This window comes from Loxodonta africana, chromosome 26 (assembly GCF_030014295.1).
Source record: "Loxodonta africana isolate mLoxAfr1 chromosome 26, mLoxAfr1.hap2, whole genome shotgun sequence".
NCBI lineage: Eukaryota > Metazoa > Chordata > Mammalia > Proboscidea > Elephantidae > Loxodonta > Loxodonta africana.
Genome location: NC_087367.1, coordinates 19,951,286 through 19,971,083, shown reverse-complemented (window position 1 = coordinate 19,971,083; position 19,798 = coordinate 19,951,286). Strand labels below are relative to the sequence as shown.

Below are 19,798 nucleotides of genomic sequence, written 5' to 3'. Positions count from 1 at the left end.
ACGTTTACTGTGGTTAATACAGTCATCACAAACACCTGGTAAGGAGCACCAAGCTGAGGAAATGAAACAGGCAGACAAGGAACTAACAAAAATACACACATATTTTGAAGGGGGAGAAATTCCTCATTTATTTAAAAAACAATGGTAAGACACCTTAAAGCTAAGTGGGGGTTGTGATCCAGCTCTCCCCTCTCACCCCCACTCCCCAGTTTATAGTTTCCAGCTGGCCTCTTCGTTTGGCGAAAGATTTGGTGGTTCAGAGAATTCTGGGCCAGAGGAAAGGGCTGAGTTATAATCCCAACACTGCTACCAGTTTAGTATATGACTCCAGGCAAAGTATTCAACCTGTTTATGTGTCAGCTCAGAAATGGAGAGAGCGATGTAATATTCCCAATACGTTTTGGGTAGGATTTCCAGTAAAAGAATTATGATAAACAGTTAAGTGATGTACATAACTGAACACTTTTGCTTTCTTCTCTGGGTCAGAAGAACTGACAGTCTCAGTTTGACACATGGCATAAAACCCTTGGGAATCTGAGACTTTCTGGGGTTAATAAAGAAATGCAACCCACACCTGTTATTTGCATAGTGCTCCTTTTCAGATACCATCAGAGCTGATCCTTACAGCACTCTGCCAAGTGGAACTAGAGTCCCCATTTTATAGATGACAAAACTTAGGTCACCCAATCATGACATTCAGGCAAAGGTGCATTTGTTTTTTTTTTTTTTTAACTGCCTCAGCTATCCAGAAAATAATTTTGTTCACCTCAGTAATTTGTAATGAGTGGCCATCACAAATGCCATCACCAACGCCAGACAAACAAAACACAACCTTCTTTTCTTAGGGACACCTCCTACCATTGCACAGACTTCAAACCCAGAGTCAGCAACACATAGCTATCTATTGCCAGAAGCTCCAAACAACCCACAACAACAGTAAGGGATCATCTACATGTTTGTTTTACAACAATGTCTGGGAATCCTTTGGAATGGATTGCCTTCTCCAAAGAAAGTTGTTTGTGTTGGTTTGGGGGACAGCCAGCTAAGATTCAACTCTATTTGTTTTTTTTTTGTTGTTGTTGTTCCTGTGAAGGTAGGAAGACTGAAAACATGGGTTGTTTAGAAAATCAGCATGGGAAAATAATAACCATTTTAAAGCTGTAGGCACATAACCGGTTACTGTCCATTAACAACAAGCTGACTGACACTATCTCCTGCTCTTGGGGGTGGGGGCAGAGGTAATGGTGAACTGTAGGGTTGTGTTTCCCTATGGACAAAGCCAGCCCCTTCCGCCAAAGGTCTCTTCTCCCAGCAAGGCACACACAGTATCTGGGGCCTCTCTAAGAGGCAGGGCCCCAGGTGCAGGGTAGTGGGTTCGGTTCAGCCCAATTTTGGGGGGTTTGAAGGAATGCTGATAGACTTATCAATGCAATTTGGAAGGATTTGGAATGTAGCTAGTTTTTCCAGCCCCATCTAGTCACAGCTTGGTACCTGTGACTGGGCTAGCTGGAAGCATCTGGGGTCCTCCCGGCCCCAAGGCCTGTGCGGCTCCAGGCCTTGCCACTTATCACCACCACGTGGAAGGCACCCTGCTGGTGCACTTATTTGCATCCAAGTGTTTGCACCTAGACAGGCGTTCACGTGCCTGAGCCACACTCGCAACTGGGCACACATACTGGGACTCCCCAGGGCCAGGAACAGGGAAGGGGGTACCTTTCCGGGGTAGGTGGCAGAGTACCCTGGGTGGAGCTGGGGGCATCGCTGCCTCCAAGCCAATTCCCTAATAGCCCTGGTCCTGGATTTTGAACCCAGGCCTCTGCTCCGGCCAGGACCCTCGCTCTGGGACCCCCGACCTCCCCGCAGCGCTCAGACCTCCCCAGGCCTCCCCCAGCCCGGCCCACTCGGCGTCGCGAGCCCGGCGCTGGGGGCGGCACCTGCCCCCACCCCTCGACGTCCCCTCCCCTTCACTTCCCCCTTCCCTCCTTCTCTCTCTCCCCTCCCTCCTTCCCCTCCCCCCGTGGCGAGGCGGCGGCGGTGGCGGCGGCGGCCGAGGTTGAGGCGGCGGCGGCAGCAGCGGCGGCGGCGGGCGGGGCTCGGCTCGGCTCGGGCTCCGCGGGCGGGCGGGCGGACATGGCGGCCAACATGTACCGGGTCGGAGGTAGGAAGGCTCAGCCCGACCCGGCCCGTCTGGGAGCGGGTTCCGGGAGTGGGGGGTCGGGGCAAGTTCACCCTAATGCCGGGAGTCACCGGCGCCTGGGCTGAGGGCGCAGGGGGCGGGGGGCGCCGGGGTCCGCAGAGGGGGCCGGGGCTCCCCACCCCCACCCTCCCCCCCCGTGGCCTGCTGGGGGCCAGGGCCCACCAACATCCTCACCCCCTCCCCAGTCTTTTGGGGCCTGGAGGCCTCTACTTGGGAGTATGAATTATCAGGCCCCCTCCCGCCATGAAACCCCCATGGAGGTAGGGGCCATCGAGCCCCATAACAGGGTGGCCTCTTCCTCGCGTGGCTTCAAGGCAGTGGGGTTGGAGAGGATGAGGGAGGACATGCCCCGTGTACTCCTCTTCAGTGGGAATGTGGGGTGGGGGTGGGGGGCGATGGGGGCTCAGCCAGAGGCACAGCTGGACAGGCCTGTCCGCAGGGACAGGGCCATGCACCTCCCTTTCCTCACCCCCCCCCTTCTCTTTCTCCTTCAGCCCCCCAAGATTGGGGCTTGGTGGGGCCAGGGAACCGCAGCCAGAGGTGGGGAGTTGATCTCTGGCTGGACGTTTGCTCTGCTGTCTGCCTCCTACCCAGTCTTCTACAGAAGAGAGAAATAAGGTCAAACAAACTTTCTCCCTACTCACGACGCCCTCCTCCCTCTTTCCTGGTAAAATAATAATTCAGATAAGTGGCGTGTTTGTGTATGAGACCTGCTCTTCCTTTTCTGCTCATTAGCGGAGTTCCTGATGGATGGTAGTGAGAATGGCCTGGCTAAATGAGGCCACTTTGCAGAAGAGAGATGAGAGAGAGAGCGACTAAGATAGACAATAACAATGCAGTCCAGCCTCACAGATAAACACACAGTGGGAAATTTCCAGTGAGCCTATTAGAGGAAAAGCCACAATGAAAAAATTTCGATCTTTTCTGTTGAAAGCCTGCAATGATTTCTTTGATACAAGACCTTAAATGGGTCTGGATTGAATATGGTAAAAGGGTAAAAAAGATTCTTATGTCACATCCTGAGTGCTCTGCCTCTCAGAAAGTGACACCTCCCCCCCCTTTTTTCCATCTTCCCAGGTGCAGCGGTGGGAAAGTTTGTCACTGTGTTTCCTCTTAGACCTCCTCTGCCCATCTGATTGGTTTTTTTCGAAGTTGGTGATTGAAATGGAGGTTGGGCTGCTAAGCCTTTCACAACGTTCTGAATTTGTCTTAGGTCAAGAGTTTTATGTGAGAAGCATGCTCCAGGGCAGATTTGACTGGGGGGAAGAGATGTGGAAGCAGTTATAGGACCGGAGACACTTGTTTAGTGATAAGCCGTGTCTCTGTTTATTATTAAAGAAATGAAAAGTGGGACAAAAGTCTAGGAAAACTCAAGAAAACATCAATTGAAAGGAAAACGCCAGGAAAATAAGAGTCTGTAAATAGTAGACACATGAGTGAATATAACACATTTGCCTTACTGTTTGCTTTTACCAGTGAAAGAATTAGATGCCTAATTTTGCACATGAATTGCCTGAGAAAGGAAGTTGTAGATTGACAGATGTGATCTTTCTATTGAAAAGATTAAGCTCTTTATTTCCTTTAATTACAGATTATGTCTACTTTGAGAATTCCTCCAGTAACCCATATCTGATCAGAAGGATAGAAGAACTCAACAAGGTATATATACTGAGTGTTCTTGATTCTAATATTAAAAAATAATTTGATTTCCATTGAAGGGTAATTGGGTAAGGAGCACAAGAGGTGATTTTACTTCTAGCCCCAGACTCTTTGAAAGTAGAAGTTTGAGATTGGAGAGTTATACAGTCTTCCCAGTATTATTTTGCTTTTCTTAACTACCATTTTTCTCTTTAATATTAAATAGAAATGATGTTACTGAGTATGTATTTAAAGTCTGCAGGCTGAGAGCTTCTCAGAAACGCCTGTAACTCCTGTAACTTATATTTAGAGCCATAATTTGTATTTCTCCATTTTTGTGAAATAATTTTTTCCCCCTTCCAGCTTTAGATGGTGGATGCTAGGAAACAATATTCTATTGAAGCGAACTTGTAAAATTCTGGACTAGGCCAACTAATGGAAATAGAATTTTGGTATAATATATGATGACTTCACATTAGGCCCAAAACTTTTACATTGAGTTTTGTCCTTGATTGTGGGATCCCAGGACATCAGAAGTATTGTGACTATTTGCAAAAATGAGCTTTTACAATGGAGGCATTCAAAAGAAGTCATAAACTACCTGGACCATAGATTTTTAATGAAGCTCTGGTTCCTCCAGGCCACTTTGAGGGTCATTCTGTGGCTTGTGAGAATTCATAGTGTTAAAAAATGTTTGAGGCTGTCTAGCTAATATCTCCTCCCATAATGGACCAGTGTGGTCCGTTTCTGAGTCCCAGGAACCAAGGCCTAACCTAACTCTTGCCTGGTTTAAGAGCCTAGAGGTCTTGGTTTGCTTCTGGGGATACCCTGGGGACTTTGCATTTTAAAAAATTCACTGGTATTTGAGGCCACCACTGAATGCATAGAATGGCCTCAATTTAGATAAGTCGGTGGATGGGAACTCTTGGGGTATAATTCTAATCTGCTTCTCATTTATGTTTTTGACACACGGCCTAAGATTTTATGCCTTATCATAACAATTTATTTAGAAAGTTAATTAGGATTCAAATAGAAACGTTGGCCTATGAGACTCTGTACTCCCTGGCTGTGCCCTGCCCTTCACTGACCTCCATTCTTGCTACTCTTTGTGTTGCTCATTCTGTTCCAGACACAGTACACACTTGACTGTTTCTCACATACACTCACCTTAAAGCAGTTGCTGCATGGTTGATCCCGACTCATGGCACCCCTACGTGTTACAGAGTGGACAGAGTAAAACTGCTCCGTAGGGGTTTCTTGGCTGGAATCTTCACAGAAGCCACTCTCTTATGGCATTGCTGGGTGGGTTTGAACTGCCAACCTTTAGATTAGTACCTGAGAACAAAACATTTGTGTCACCCACGGACCTTCTGTGCCCGCCTTAATTGTTACCAGTCCTCTATGCCTTGCTCTTTTTTCCGTGTCACTTTTGAATATATTTATTGTGCTTATTTTCATTGCCTGTTTTTGTGCACTAGAACGTAACTGTGTAGTGATCTTTTCTGTTTTGTTCGTTGTTGTATCCTAAGTGCTTGAGGATAGTGGATACCACATAGTTAAAAAACATACCAGTTGCCATTGAGTTGATCCCGACTCCTGGCAGTGACCCCATGTGTGTCAGAGTAAAACCGAGCTCCGTAGGGTTTTTAATGGCTGCTTTTTCAGAAGTAGATCCCCAGGTTTCTTCCAAGGTGCCTCTGTATAGACTCAAACCTCCAACCTTTTGGTTAGCTTTGCACCATCCAGGGACTCCTGGCCTATCGTTAAGAGTTCAGTGTATATTTGTTAAATGAATGAATTTCACAAACATCTGAAGTTAATACTTGTACATAGCTTTGTTGTTTACAGAGTACTTTGATTCGTTCATTTTACAAATATTTCTTGAAGACCCACTACTTGCCAGATACTTTCAGACACACTGAAGATGCAAGGGTGAGCAAAAACTGTTGTAGTAGAGAAGACAGATATCAGTCAAATAATGCCACACATAAATGTAAAATTGCAGTTTGAAGTTTAAAAGCATCACCGGTGTGGTGCTATGAGAGCATATAATTTGGGGATTCACATTTGTTATCTTTTGAGTCTCGTGGTAATCTTAAACCTTGAAGGTAGATAAATCATGAATCGTTGTCATGAGGCACACAGTGCTTAAATGACTAAGTTACCCTTCTTACTTGAACCCAGTTCATTTCACACTCCTTTTCCACGCAATGGTTAAGGGTTTGGCTGCTAACGAAAAGGTCGGCAGTTTGAATCCACCAGCGGCTCCCACGATGTAGTGATCTACTTCCGTAAAGATTACAGCCTTGTAAACCCTAGAGGGCAGTTCTGCTCTGTCCTATAGGGTCCCTCTGAGTTGGAATCAACTCGACTGCAGCAAGTTTTTTTTTTCCCATTATATTACCATTCATTTACAAAGGTTTCCCCTACACCCTGTCCTCACTCCCCCCCTGCCTGCTTTCAGCAGTCATTACTCTAATAGCAGTCCTTTGAGGGCCTGGGATAAGTGAACTGTTAAGAGATGGGATTATCTGTAGTTTTATAGAATGTCAGTTTGAATGGATGGTGTATTAAGTACGTAAGAACTGAGATTGACTTGTTAAATACCAAACACTTACATAGGGTCTTTATTTCTGAAGGGGTGTGAAAAAGACATCTCATTTTCAAGGAATTAAATATTTATTGAGCACCTGTTGTATACCAGGTACTGTGCTAGGCTCAGAGATATGACAGGGAACAAGATGGCCATGGTGTCTGCTCACAAAGGGTCTATATTCCCATGAGGTAGACACATGAAAAGACAATCTAACAGGCATAAAGAAAATGCTAATAAATGTGTTAATTTCTAAGAAGGAAATAAGCAATAGACTTGACATAGTGAATATCAGACCTTACTTCACTTTAGATAAAGCAGAAGGGAGGCACTTTAAGGACATTGAAGTTGAGGCCTAAAGGGTGAGAAAGAGGTGGCCATGGGAGGACAGGCTGCAAGATCTGAGAAGATCAAGTGAGGCTGGCTAAGTGGGAAAGTTAGTTAACATGATTGGAGAATCCATATAGTTTAAGCCATTTAAGTAAAATATAACTGATGCAACACGTTCTAATTGATGAGCTAGGGGAAGAAGGGATGTTAACCTATTTTTTTTAACTAGCTTCTAAATAGAATGGTTTGTTTTCAACAAAATTCTTGGGCTAAGGTGCAGTCATCATTTTTAGAGAAAATTCACTTATCAGATGGTCTTCTGCTTTAAAAAAATTCTGTTTGAAATGCTACATGCTCACCTTTAGCAGGACTATATATTTTATTTATTTTACAGTAATAGATTTATGTCTCAATTTCTTCTCAAAGTTTTGGGAACTTGTAGATGCAAAACTAAGTATCTGTTGATGAACACAGCTTAGCATTGTTTATCTTATACTCCCTCTCTCCCTCTGTCCTAGTTTGTACTCAGATAAAGTGAAGATGATCTTTGAGAGGAAGAATACAAGGTTAAAATAGAAAATAACTTTCTGGTAAATTTTATCTAGTCATTCTAGGTTGGGTGTTACACTTGCTTCTAAAGATTGAGTCTATATAGGTTGAAAGAAAGCTTTGGGCACATAATAATGAGATTTCCTTAAAATATATAGTCTTAGGAAATATGGAATATATGCTTGTGGGTAAATTAGCATGTAATTTGTTACCGGTTGTGCCTACTAGATGGCGTGTGTGTAAAAGTGTTGTATAATTTACACATATCTTTTTTTTTTTCATGTATATTATCCAAGTCTGTGTGTTTTATTGCTAGCCATCTAACTTGCTGTGAGATTCACTTTTATATTTAGTATCTTATTTTGGCGGGGGGAGCAGGGGACCCTCTGACTTTGAGCATCTGATGAAACCATACATCCTCCCCACACTACAAGCCATCTTTGTACTTACAAGATTCTGCACCTGTTTTCAGGGGAGTGCCTCAGACCCTTTAATGGAACTCAAGTTAAGACTCTTGCTGCCATTTGGGATCTGTTGGGAATATGGACAGAAATTAGGAAAGCAAAGTCCGTCTTCCACTAGTTTTTTAGTCTGGGCAAAGCATGGACTTTCTGAAATGGAAAGTGATTTTTTAAAAATAAAAAACCAAAAACCCATTGCCGTTGAGTTGATTCTGACTCAAAGCGACCCTACGGGATGGAGTAGAACTGCTCCATAGGGTTTCCAAGGAGCACCTGGTGGATTTAAACTGCCAGTGTTTTGGTTAGCAGCGGAGCTCTTAACCAATACGCCATCAGAACTCCTTTTTAAATAAAGTACTTCCTAAGTCTGGAATAGAAACTGAGTTGAGTATAAAGTTGACTGAAATGATCTTAGAGCTTTAAAAAGGCTCCTTGTTGAAAAAGTTTTTGGCTCCGACATATCTGATCAGCGTCTGATCTCTAAAATCTACATGATACTGCAAAAACTCAACTACAAAAAGACAAATAACCCAATTAAAAAATGGGCAAAGGATATGAACAGGCATATCACCAAAGAAGACATTCAGGTGGCTCACAGATATATGAGGAAATGCTCACGATCATTAGCCGTTAGAAAAATGCAGATCAAAACTACAGTGAGATACCATCTCACCCCAACAAGGCTGGCATTAATTCAATTCAAAAAACACAAGATAATAAATGTTGGAGAGTTTGTGGAGAGACTGGGACACTTATACACTGCTGATGGGAATCCACTTTGGAAATCGATTTGATGGTTCCTTAAAAAGCTAGAAATAGATGTATCATACGATCCGGCAATCCTACCCCTTGGAATATATCCTAGAGAAAGCTCACATGAACATATATATATATATATATATATATATACACACCCATGTTTATTGCCATACTGTTTAGAATAGCAAAAAGATGGAAGCAACCAAGGTGCCCATCAAGGGATGAATGGATAAATAAATTATGGTATAGTCACATAATGGAATACTACACAATGATTAAGAACAGTGATGAATCCGGAAACGTCTCATAACATGGAGGAATCTGGAAGGCATTATGCTGAGAGAAATTAGTTGCAAAAGCACAAATATTGTATGAGACCACCATTATAAGAACGCAATAAAAAGTTTAAAACATAGAAGAAAATATTCTCTGATGGTTCCGAGGGTGGGGAGGGAGGGGAAGGTGTATTCACTAATTAGATAGGAGACAAGAACTATTTTAGATGAAGGGAAAGTCAACACACAACACAGGGGAGGTCAGCACAACTGGACTAAACCAAAAGCAAAGAAATTTCCTGAATACAACCAAATGCCTCGAAGGCCAGAGTAGCAGGGATGGGGGTCTGGGGACCATGGTTTCAGGGGACACCTAGTTCAGTTGGCATAAGAGAATATATTAAGAAAACATTCTGCGTCCCAGTTTGGTGAGGGGCGTCTGGGGTCTTAAACACTAGCAAGTGGCTGGCTAAGATGCATCAATTGGTCTCAGCCCACCTGGAGCAAAGGAGAGTGAAGAAGACCAAAGACACAAGGTAAATATGAGCCTAAGAGACAGAAACGGCCACATAAACCAGAGACCATCAGCCTGAGACCAGCAGAACTAGATGGAGCCTGGATACCACCGATGACCGCTGTGACAGGGAACACAACAGAGAATCCTGATGGAGCAGGAGAACAGTGGGATGTAGACCTCAAATTCTTGTAAAAAGACCAGACTTAATGGTCTGGCTGAGTCTAGAGGGACCCCAGAGGTCATGGTCCCCAGGTCCTCTGTTGACCCAAGACTGGAACCATTCCGGAAGCCAACTCTTCAAACGGATTGGACTGGACTATAAGAAAATGATACTGGCGAGGAGTGAGCTTCTTGGCTCAAGTAGACACATGAGACTACGTGGGCAGCTCCCATCTGGAGGGGAGATGAGAAGGCAGATGGTGACAGGAGCCAGTTGAATGGTCACGGGGAATATAGGGTGGAGAGGAGGAGTATACTGTCTCATTAGGGAGAGAGCAGCTAGGAGTGCATAGCAAGGTGTGTATAAGTTTTTATATGACAGACTGACTTGATTTGTAAACTTTCACTTAAAGCACATTAAAAAAAATCCCCTTGTTGCTAGAGGATATTTTAGTAAATGTGTTTGGCACAATAGAGATTTAAGAGGCTACAACCTAAATGGAGAATCCCAGGAAAGAAATTGATGTTCATTAAGGGTTCTTTACACATGTCCCTACTTTTCCTGTCTGTGGGTCTTTGCATATGACCCTCCTTTTTCTTAGAATGCTTTGTCCCCAAGGCTTTTCTTGAAATCCTTGCCTTTTTTCCCACCCTACTACTAGGGACCCTTCAGCTTATTTCCCTCTCCATGAAGCTTTTTTTTTTTTTTTTATCTTTCTCCCAGCAGGCTATACTTTCTCTCTGCTTCCTTGAGTGAGAAATAGAGTCTGGAGGGTAAGAGAAGGAGTAGAGGAAAGTAAGGCTGGAAATACTGTAGGAAGTCAGGACTGCTTGAGTTTTACCTTTAGTTGGGGGGAACTGTTGAAGATTTTTAATCAGGTGACGGACACAATTACAGCTGGGTTCGGTAAGGCAGGCGAGGAGGTGACATGTGAACAGGTACCCCTGGTGGAGGGGAAGCTCCCCAAGGGCACATACTAGTCATCCTCGGTGCATAGCACAGTGCTTGACACATACTAAGGCTCCAAAGAAATGTGCTGAGTTGAAAGAATATCCGGATTTTTATATATACCAAATGTTTAACCTAGGTCTTTAGAACATCGCTTCTCAAACTACGTTGTAGTGAATTTTTAAAAAAATTGTCTATCTGTGAGACTGTTACTTTTGTAAAATACCAAAAAAAAAAAAAAAAAAGCCTCAGAAAAATGAAATTGAAAAATGACTTATAAAACTATAAGCCCCATTTTTTTTAAAATTAGATTCAGTAGATATAAACTTAACTCTGTCAATTACTATAATATGTTTACTCTCAGTCTCTACTTACTTCATTACATACCACTAACAGTTGTGGCTTGGTACTGGGCTTGGGGCCGCGATTTGAGTAGCTGAGCTTTAGGGGAATGCCTGGGGTGGGGGGGAGGCGGGCGGTGTGTGTGTGTGTATTCTAGACAGAAAGAGGCATACTGTAGTTGTAAACTACGTAATAGTCAATAGGTGGACATGTGCATGGCCCAGAAGAGAATATTTGTTTGAATTAAGCCCCCACCCCTACTATAAGCACATTTAAACAAGATTTTAATTAGCTTTGTAGAGCATCCCTATTGGAGGACATCATTGGTGAGGTAGAAAAAATATGCTCTGAAACTCTTACTTTGGATTTTTGACATGCTTTTAACTCAAAAAGACAAAAATAATAAAGAGCTTGTAGCTGAAGCCATTGATAGGTTTTATTTATGTGGAAATATTGGCCTGCTCATTTAGCAGATTGCTGGATCATTACTTCTGGAGGATGTATTTGTTCATAATATTATGAAATATAGAAGCATTTTGGTTAGGATTTAATACGATTTCAGTTTTATGGGGTAATATTTCTGCACAACTATTCATCACCCTAAAATACTGCTGCTGAACTTCATAAAATTGACAAATTTACGGCACCATACGTATATATTCTTACTTCTTTATATTTGAAGATATCTGTGAGCTCAGAGAAATTCTGGAAATTTGTTCTTGAATTTGTTTGAAAATGGAAATAACAATAGCATTTTATTGTGATCTATGTGCTTTTACAAGGAATTTTGTAATGAATGATTGGCCTTCTTGAAAGCTCTCAGAATTCATAGAGATTTGGAAATGAGGAGCCCTGGCCCCAGCTGCAGTAAATTACAACCTAACCGAATATTGATTGCGTTCTAGACTGTAGTCAGAAGGAAGAGCTTCAGTATTCATAGCTCAAAGCCCTTAATACTTTCATCTGTGAAGATAAACTAAATGCTACCAGGAATATCGACTGTTATGGATTCGTAGACTTCCTTGGGCAGGAAGCAAGTCCTCTGATCTCTTCTGCACTATGGTTGCTCCACTCCTACTGGGAAAGTTTCACCATCGGGGATGTGCGGAAGGATGGGGAATCTTACCCTTAGCCTGTGCCTCTGGGAATGGGTGTGGAGGAGATGCGACTGAATAGCTTAAAGAAGTTTTAGTGTGCCTTTACAATTTTTGGGATTAAAGCTAATCAGAGTTAACTGTGGCTGACTTTAGCCATTAAAGCAGTCTAATTGCTTTCATTTAATTGATGCCAGTGAGTTACGTTTGACATTCCAGCTTTATTTGACTTGACCATCCTTATTTGTATTATTTACTTAGCTCTATAAATCAAGGAGCAGTCTTTTAATTGGGCTGTATCTACTTTTGTTTTATAAACTATTTGAATCTAATATTCAGTACAGATGACATGTATTTTTTTTATTTCTTAGACTGCAAGTGGCAACGTGGAAGCAAAAGTAGTGTGCTTTTATAGACGACGAGATATTTCCAACACGCTTATAATGCTTGCAGACAAGCATGCTAGTAAGTTAATTGTCTTTTTCTCAGAATTTAAAAAAATGTGTAAGTCTTTAAAAATGTTTTCCATGAGTTGAGGAAAAATAATTGCTGTTACCTCTAGCTTTTTGCATTCTCATTTGTCTTCCTCATAGTTTAAATGGGAGTAATTTTTTTGGTGCATGATTTTAGCATATATTTTTTTAGGTTGTATCATATTTATTAATTAGTCAAAATGTTGAAATAGAAATATTTGCAAGTAAGCTTTAACAGACAAGCAGGGCAGTGTCTTGCCATTCTCCATTTTTGATGGTGGTTTGTAAAGGGTACAGATTTTGAGGAAATTTGTACTATTTCTTTTAAAAAAACTGGTTAGTATTTAGATTCTTTTCTTCCAACTCTTTATTATGATATGCTTTTTCTATTAGTGTTATATTAGGTATGTGTGAAAGTAAAAGTTTGCCAGAAAAGGAAATGAAAAGTGGTATCTAGATATGGAAAATTTCTGAAGTGCTTTTCTTTCCTTTAATTGCTATTGTGTGGCTTTTTTTTTTTTCCCCCCAGTCAACAGCTTTGACATATTTTTTAACACCTTTGATTTTTGAAATCGACAACAAAGTCATACCGGGAAAAAAAAAAAAAGATTTAGACTTTGAGAAAGAAGGCATACGTGGAATATAAATATTTTATTTGAAATCCATTTTCTTCCTGCAAACCACGTAATGAACAGATACAGGAGCACAAATCTGTGTATTTTTCCGTGATCTGTAGTACTGTGATCTCGAGAATCTTGATACTTACAGAATGTTTTGGTAGTGGAGCAAGGGCATCTACTGTGTGCAGAGGTGTGGTGGTCCGAGCTTGCTTGAGTGTCATTTTTTATCATGTGACCAGTTTAGCCAGGCAAATCAGTTGTCTGTTCTATAAATTGATTTCCTACTGTATTTTTTTCTGTAGTTTGTGGTGTTTTCACTTTTCTGTTTTTGTCTAGAAAGCGATCATTATGATATGGATTGTATAATATTTATAAATTATGTGTTGACAAATTCAGGGCATTAATATTTGCCCTTCATGTATGAGGCCAAAATACTGCTTTTTAAAATGACATAACTAACCAGTCATTTTAGCCATAGCCAAATCTGTAAATTTAATGTGGTGTTAAAATGTTTATGCAAAATTGTTTGGGTTTTATTCACTATTTACAACACAAGCTTAAGAAAGGGAAAATTGCCTCATTTGTATTCATACTCTTTTGATTTAATGTAGCTTCTAACCTGGCTTTTAAAGTTGTTGCTGCAAAGGTAATGAGGTGTAAGGATTACTAGGGGGCCTGCTGATTGTGGAGGCCTTCAGTGTGACAGTATCTTAGTGCTGCTTTAGGCTCATATATATAGAAAATTAGTTTTTTTTAGAATTAATTAGGCTCTTGGTATAGAAAACAAACTTTTTAAGAGACTTAAGCATAAGTCAGATGATTTAGTGGTAATATGTGCTTTTAGAGAAAGATCTGGGTTCAAATTCTGGTCTGCCATTCACTGCTTGACTTGCGAAAATGTCTTAACTTCTCCTAGGTCTTCATTTTCCTCTTGGGAAAAATGGAGATTCTAAAAATTACCTCAGTGTTGAGGTGAGGATTAAATGATATGAGGAACAGCTCATAATGAGTGTGTAATAATACAGGCATTTATAGACCATCTCTTTGAGAGGATTACCCCTATCTACATTTGTCTGTTTTCATCCACTGTCTTGTTACAGGTAACTGTATGTCCACGTATGGTGGGGTAGAGGTGCCTTATTTTATTTCTGTTGGTATTCACTAACACTTTAGGCAGGGGGAACTCAGAATAAAATGCCGGAATGGTACACGCTTTATGAAGAGATTCTAAGGGACGATTAATGGAGAGAAAGTGGTATGTTGGAAAAGTTAAAAACTGCAGCTCTGGGTGTAGGCTGCTTAATCTTCCGGAGCCATTAAAAAAAAGACTCTTTTCATTATGGAGTCTTTTAAAACTTTTTATTACACAAATTTTCAGACATAGCAAAAGTGGAGAGAATAATACAGCAAATTGTATGTCCCAACACTCAGCTTCTATAGTTGTCAATACACAACCAAAGTGATTCATCTATCCTCCTACTCACTTGCCCCGTTATCTTGAAGCACGTCAGAGAAATCTTAAACATTTCATCTGTAAATACTTCAGTATGTATTTCTAAAAGAAATGTTTCATTCAAACTTATAGAAAAGTGGCAAGAATACACAGAGAACTCCCATGTACCATTACCTAGATTAAGCGATAATTAAGATTTTGCCCTGTTGGCTTTATCATTATACATACCTACCGAGTAACATGCATACATACATATATATACACACACATACGTATATAAAATGATATATATACGTATCATTATATTGTTGCTGTTAGGTGCTGTTGAGTTGGCTCCGACTCATAGTGACTCTAGACTCTATGTACAACAGAACAAAACTCTGCCCAGTCCTGAGTCATCCTCACAGTCATTATGCTTGAGCCCATTGTTGCAGCTACTGTGTCAGCCTGTCCTTGTTGGGGGTCTTCCTCTTTTGCACTGACCCTCTACTGTACCAAGGATGATGTCCGTCTCCAGGGATTGGTCCCCCCTAACAACATGTCCAAAGTGTATGAGACAAAGCCTCGCCATCCTCGCCTCTAGTGAGCGTTCTGGCTGTACTTCTTCCAAGATATATTTTTTTGTTCTTCTGGCATCCCATAATACCTTCAATAGTCTTCGCCAGCACCATAATTCAAAGGCCTCAGTTCTTCTTTGGTTTTCCTTATTCCTTGTCCAGCTTTCACATGCGTATGAGGCAGTAGAAAACACCATGGCTTGGGTCAGGTGCATCTTAGTCCTCAAAGTGACATCATTGCTCTTTAACACTTTAAAGAGATGTTTTGCAGCAGGTTTGCCCAGTGCAATGCATCCTTTGATTTCTTGCCTGCTGCTTCAGTGGACGTTGATTGTGGATCCATGTAAAATGAAATCCTTGGCAACTTCAGTCTTTTCTCCATTTATCACGATGTTGCTTATTGGTCCATTTTCTTTATATATATATATGCTTTTTTTTTTTATATATATATTTGGAAACCCTGGTGGCATAGTGGTTAAGTGCTACGGCTGCTAACCAAAGGGTCAGCAGTTCAAATCCACCAGGCGCTCCTTGGAAACTCTATGGGGCAGTTCTACTCTGTTTGGGTTTTATATATATATTTAATATATATATTTATATATATGTCATATATTTGTATATATTAATACATTATATATAAAAAGAACCCATTGCCTTTCAGTCAATTCCAATTCATAGTGATCCTATAGGACAGAGTAGAACTGCCCCATAGAGTTTCCGAGGAGCGGCTGGTGGATTTGAGCTGCCAGCCGTAGCCCACCGTAGCTCTTAACCACTGCGCTACTAGGGCTTCATATTATGTGTAGCTGTATATTATATTTACCGTTATATGTGCTATACATACGTACATCTATATTCATGTTTTTATAAACTTATGCGTTTCTTTTCTCAACTGTTGGAGAATAAATTATAGACTTCAATGTGTTTTTTGTAAGTACAAGGAGATTCTTTTCTATAACTACAATACAGTTAACAAATCAGGAAATCTGGTATTGACACAAAACTATTATCTCGTTCACAGTGCGTATTCAGATTTCTTCAATTGCCCCATCAATGTTCTTTATAGCTATTATGTTTTTTCCTTGGTCTAGCTAGGCTCAAATCCAGGTTCAAGCATTGCATCTAATCGTCGTGTCTCTCTTAATGTTGAACACTTCCTCAGTATTTTTGTGTGTGTGTGTGTGTGTGATTTTGGCCTTGACATTTTTGAAGATTACAGGCCAGTTCTTTAGTAGAATGTCTCTCAATTTGAGTTTGCTATTCTCTCATGATAAGGTTCAGGTCATGGACTTGTGTTAGGAATGTCACAGAAGTGATGTGTTCTCTGTGCCTCAGAGCAGAGGGCACGTGGTGTGGGTTGGTCCTAATGTTTGGTTTGATGGCTTGGTTAAGGTGGCGTCCCTTTGCTTTCAGTGAGTTATTTTGGAAGAGATACTTGGCAGCTATGTAAATACCTTGTCTTTGGTCAAACCACTAGTTTTAACGTTCAGTGATCGTTTAAAAACAGTTGCTGTTGAACCGATTCTGGCTCATGGCAGCCCGGCCTGCGTCAGCATAGAAGGGTGCTCCACGGAATTTTCCAGGGTTGGTTTTTGGGGAGTAGATCTCCACGCCTTTCTTCAGAGGCACCTCTATGTGGACTTGAACCTCCAGTGTTTTGGTTAGCAGCTGAGTGCATTACCTGTTTGCGGCATCTAAGGGAACTCTCGCTGATCCTTTAGGACTCTTTAAACATAGCTACCATATCATTATTATCTCATAAAAAATTAATTTCTTAGTATCATCAAATATCCAGTTAATTTTCACATTTGTCCTATTATTGTACAATATTTGTTCCTTTTTATAATTTCTTTATTTAAATTGGATCCAATCATAGATTGTGATTAGTTGATAAGAGCCTTTTTTGGTCTGTGTTTCTGTTTTAATGAAGATATAATTCGCATAGCATGAAATTCGGCCTTTTAAGGTGTCCAATTTAATGGTTTTTAGTATGTTTACAGAATTGTGTAGCCACCGCCACTAGTTAAGGACTGTTTCATCACCCAAAAAGAAACCCTGTGCGCCTTAGCAGTGACTACCTACTGCCCCTCCCTGCCACTGGCAAGGACTAATGCACTTTCTATCTCTGTGGATTTGCCTGTTCTGGACATTTTATATACATGGAATCATACAATATGTGGCTTTTTGTGCCTGGTTTTCCCTTAGCATGTTTTCAAGGTTCATCAGTGTTGTAGCTCGGGTTAGTACTTCATTACTTTTTTTTTATTGTGATAATACACAGGTAACAAATTGTTTGCCATTTCAGCATCCGTGTACAATTCAGTGACGTTAGTTCTTAGTTATGTTTATCATGTTGCTCAACCATTACCATTATCCATTTACAAATTTCCCCGTTACCCTTACCAGAAGCTCAGTGTCTTCTAAGCATTGAGTTCCTCTTTCCCTTCCCTCCCGCTCCTCCCCCACCATGACCACTAATATGCTTTGGTCTCTATATATTTGCCTGTCCTAGATACTTCATGTCAGTGGGATCATATAGTATTTATCCTTTTGGAACTGCCTTATTTCGCTTACCATAATGTCTTCAAGGTTTATCAATATTTTTGATTGTGTTTTTTTTTTTTTTTTAAATATTGTGTTTTTGGTGAAAGTTTACACAAATTAAGTTCTTATGTAACAGCTTCCATACTTATTGTTCAGTGACATTGGTTACACTTTTCACAATGCGTCAGCATTCTCATTATTTTCATTCTGGCTGTTTGGTTTCCATTAATTCAGCTTCCTTGTCTCCCCTAGGAAACCCTGGTGGCGTAGTGGTTAAGTACTCCGGCTGCTAACAGAGAGGTTGGCAGTTCGAATCTGCCAGGTGCTCCTTGGAAATGCTTTGGGGCAGTTCTGCTCTGTCCTGTAGGGTTGCTATGAGTCAGAATTGATTCGACGGCAGTGGGTGTTTTTTTTTTGGGTCTCCCCTTACCTTCTCATCTTTGGTCTAGGGTAAATATTAACCATTAGGTCTCGTTTATGTGATTGTTTAGAGGAGCACAGTACTCAACGGGTGATATTATTTATTTTATGAACCACTCTTTCATTTGGCTGAAGTTGACTTCTGGGAATGGTTTGGGTTCCAAGTTTAAGGAATATTCCAGAGTGATAGTCTCGGGGATTCCTGTAGTCTTTACTGGTCCAGTATGTCAGGCCTTATTTTAGGAATTTAAGTTTTGTTCTAAAATTTTCTCCTGTTTTGTCTGCAATCATTGTTGTGTCCCTGGTCAGAACCATCAGTAGTGATTGCTGGGCACCATCTATTTCTTCTGGTCTCAAGGTACGTGGGGCCATGTTTCATATAGACTATTAGTCTTACAGACTAGTTTCTTTTTTGAGTCTTTGGTATCCTTTCTCTTTTGCTCCAGATGATTAGATTAGAGACCAATAGCTGTATCTTAGATGACTGCTTGCAAGCTTTTACAACTGCAGATGCTACTCACCAAACTAGGATGTAGAACATTGCCTTTATGAATTATATTGTGCCAGTTGAGTGAGTTGCCCCACGAGACTATGGTCGTAAGCTCTCAAACCCAATAAACCAGTCCCGTGAAGTGTTTGGTTATGTCTGAACCATGGCCCCTGTGTGCTTTATTTTCTGTATGGATATGTATGCGTGTGTATATGTATACCTGCAGATAACAGCTGCACATGCACTCCCATATGTTCATATGCGCCTTCTTGCATACATATTTATCTGTGTAACCACACATCTGTTTTTTAGTAGTTATTACTGTAAGGTTTATCATTGTTGTAGTATAAATCAGCACTTCATTACTTTTTTTATTGTGAAAATATATACAAAACATGTCAATTCAACAATTTCTGTATGTACAATTCAGTGACATTGATTATTATCTTATGCAGTCGTTCTCACTATCCTTTTTCAAATTATTTCAAATTATTCCACCGCCATTAACACAAACTCAGTGCCCCCTAAGCAAAAACGCCTCCCTTGTCCCTCCCTCCCACCCCTGGCAATCACTAATAATCTTTGGTTTCTATAAATTTGCATATTTCATATAAATGAGATCATATAATATTTGTCCATTTGTGACTGACTGATTGCACTCAGTATAATGTTTTCCGGGTTGATCCACGTAGTGGCATGCATCAGGACTTCATTTCTCTTTATGGCTGAGCAATAGTCCGCCATATGTATATACCATGTTTTGTTTATCCCTTCACCTGTTGATAGGAGTTTTGGTTGTTTCCACCTTTGGCTGTTGTGAAAAGTGCTGCAGTGAACATTGGTGTGCAGGTTTCTGTTTGCATTCTTGTACTTCATTACCTTTTATGACTGAATAATTTTCCATCGTATGGATATAACACATTTTATCCATTCATCTGTTGTTAGACATACGTGTTGTTGCTACTTTTTGGCTGTTATGAATCATGGTGCTGTGGAGGTTTAAGTACAAGTTTTGTGTAGACATTCTTAAGTCTGTGAGTCTGTGTATCTACACATACATGTTGTCTCACAATATTTTGTTGAAGACACCAAGTCATTTGTCCTATAGGGTTTCCTTCAGTAAGAATTTTATTGATTGCATCTCTGTGGTCTTCTTTACTGTGGTTTTTTATAGCTTGGTAGTTAAATCCAGATTCTAGAGGCTTTATTAGATTCAGGGTTGTGTGTGGGTGGGTAGGTGGGTGGGTGGGTGGAGGGAGGGAACGGACATAATGTTTTGTTGTTCTTTTTTCAACATTTTGTTTTGAAATAACTTTAGATTTACAGAAGTTACTGAAAATATTCCAAAGAGTTCCCATATACTCTTTACTAAGATTCC

The 19,798-nt window shown here is 40.8% G+C and overlaps 1 protein-coding gene across 6 annotated transcripts in view; it reads left to right on the top strand.

Moving 5' to 3' along the window:
- Window positions 1–2,093: 2,093 nt before the first annotated feature.
- The window catches only part of MTA3 (metastasis associated 1 family member 3), a 190,007-nt gene continuing 172,302 nt past the window's right edge, over window positions 2,094–19,798 (top strand). For 5 of the 6 annotated variants that reach the window (XM_064277155.1, XM_064277156.1, XM_064277158.1 and 2 more), the window contains exons 1-3: window positions 2,094–2,158; window positions 3,789–3,856; window positions 12,235–12,328. In XM_064277155.1, the coding sequence (XP_064133225.1) occupies window positions 2,131–2,158; window positions 3,789–3,856; window positions 12,235–12,328 (190 nt within the window). In that variant the 5' untranslated portion in view covers window positions 2,094–2,130. Of the gene's footprint in view, window positions 2,159–2,614; window positions 2,816–3,788; window positions 3,857–12,234; window positions 12,329–19,798 lie in introns of those variants that run through there. The other variant, XM_064277159.1, reaches the window with a different exon arrangement.